Below are 1,340 nucleotides of genomic sequence, written 5' to 3'. Positions count from 1 at the left end.
CTTGGCCCACCGTGTTGGCCAGCCTTGTTCAGAGGGTCAGGCCAACATGCCCGGTGTTGCTGGGGCCAGAGCTGGGGGTGGATCTGCCCCGCCCAGGGGCTGATGTCATAAAGGGCCTGGTCTCAGCTCTGCCGGGGAACCTGCCTCTGCCTGGCCCCACAGCGGCAGTGTCCCTCCCCTCCCCCCACCCCTTTCAGTGGAGGTGTCCACCTGTCCCTGAAAGCTGCTACTATGAAAGGGTAAACTCGCTGGGCAGAGCCACGCCCAGAGCCAGCAAGACCCCTGCTGAGGGACCCACACCAGCTGCTGCCTCCTCCGCACCCACCCTAATCACCTGGGCCCCTAGGCCCACCTCACCTTCTCACCCACCTCTGCCCCAACTCCTCCTTCAGCATGGTTAACTATTACGAAGTGCTGGGGGTACAGTCGAGTGCCACCCCGGAGGACATCAAGAAGGCCTACCGGAAGCTGGCCTTGCGCTGGCACCCTGACAAGAACCCTAACAACAAAGAGGAGGCTGAGAAGAAGTTCAAGCAGGTGTCCGAGGCCTACGAGGTCCTGTCCGACTCCAAGAAACGCTCGCTATACGACCGGGCGGGCTGTGACAGCTGCGGGGCCGGCGGTGGGGCCAGCACCCCTTACAACAGCCCCTTTGACAGCGACTACACCTTCCGGAACCCCGAGGACATCTTCCGCGAGTTTTTTGGTGGCCTGGATCCTTTCTCCTTTGACTTCTGGGTCGCCCCCTTCAACAGTGACCATACCAGCCAGGGCCATGGCCTGAGGGGCGCCTTCTCCAACTGCTTCGGTGAGTTCCCAGCCTTCATGGAGGCCTTCTCCGCTTTCGACAATCTGGGCCGCGGGGGAAGCGCTACCCGCACCACCTTCTCATCCACCTCCTTTGGGAGCTCTGGCTCTGGCAGCTCAGGGTTCAAGTCAGTGATGTCATCCACCGAGTTGGTTAACGGACACAGGGTCACCACCAAGCGCATCGTGGAGAACGGGCAGGAGCGTGTGGAAGTGCAAGAGGATGGGCAGCTGAAGTCGGTGACCATCAACGGCAAGGAGCAGCTTAAACGAGTGGACAGCAAGTAACCATGGCCCAAGTCCTGCACCCACCGCCTGACCGCCACCGCAGGCTGATGGTTAATAAACGTTCCAAGTGAGTGCATCGAATCAGCTGGCCTGGCTTTGGGGTGGGGGCATCTACGTAGACCTGCGCAGCGCTGGCTCCAGCACAAGTGGATGTGCAGAGGGGCCTGGGCCTCAGGGCTGCAGGCACCGCCTCCCAAATCCCGCTGTTGGGGGCAGGGATGGGAGGGTGCAGGGGTGGTTCTGCA

At 61.7% G+C, this 1,340-nt stretch overlaps 1 protein-coding gene across 1 annotated transcript; it reads left to right on the top strand.

Annotated features, from left to right (window-relative positions):
- The first annotated feature begins 211 nt into the window (after window positions 1–211).
- DNAJB8 (DnaJ (Hsp40) homolog, subfamily B, member 8) lies at window positions 212–1,095 on the top strand. The gene has a single exon (XM_005866957.2). It carries the CDS (start codon window positions 394–396, stop codon window positions 1,093–1,095), a length of 702 nt encoding a protein of 233 aa, XP_005867019.1. The 5' UTR covers window positions 212–393.
- Window positions 1,096–1,340: the final 245 nt, after the last annotated feature.

This window comes from Myotis brandtii, unplaced genomic scaffold (assembly GCF_000412655.1).
Source record: "Myotis brandtii unplaced genomic scaffold, ASM41265v1 scaffold240, whole genome shotgun sequence".
NCBI lineage: Eukaryota > Metazoa > Chordata > Mammalia > Chiroptera > Vespertilionidae > Myotis > Myotis brandtii.
Note: the sequence above shows the minus strand (reverse complement) of the source record. Positions and strands in the feature narration are given on the sequence as shown.

Excerpts from the sequence above, each read along its gene's own strand:
- DNAJB8 (XM_005866957.2), top strand. The coding sequence starts at position 394 with ATGGTTAACTATTACGAAGTGCTGGGGGTACAGTCGAGTGCCACCCCG.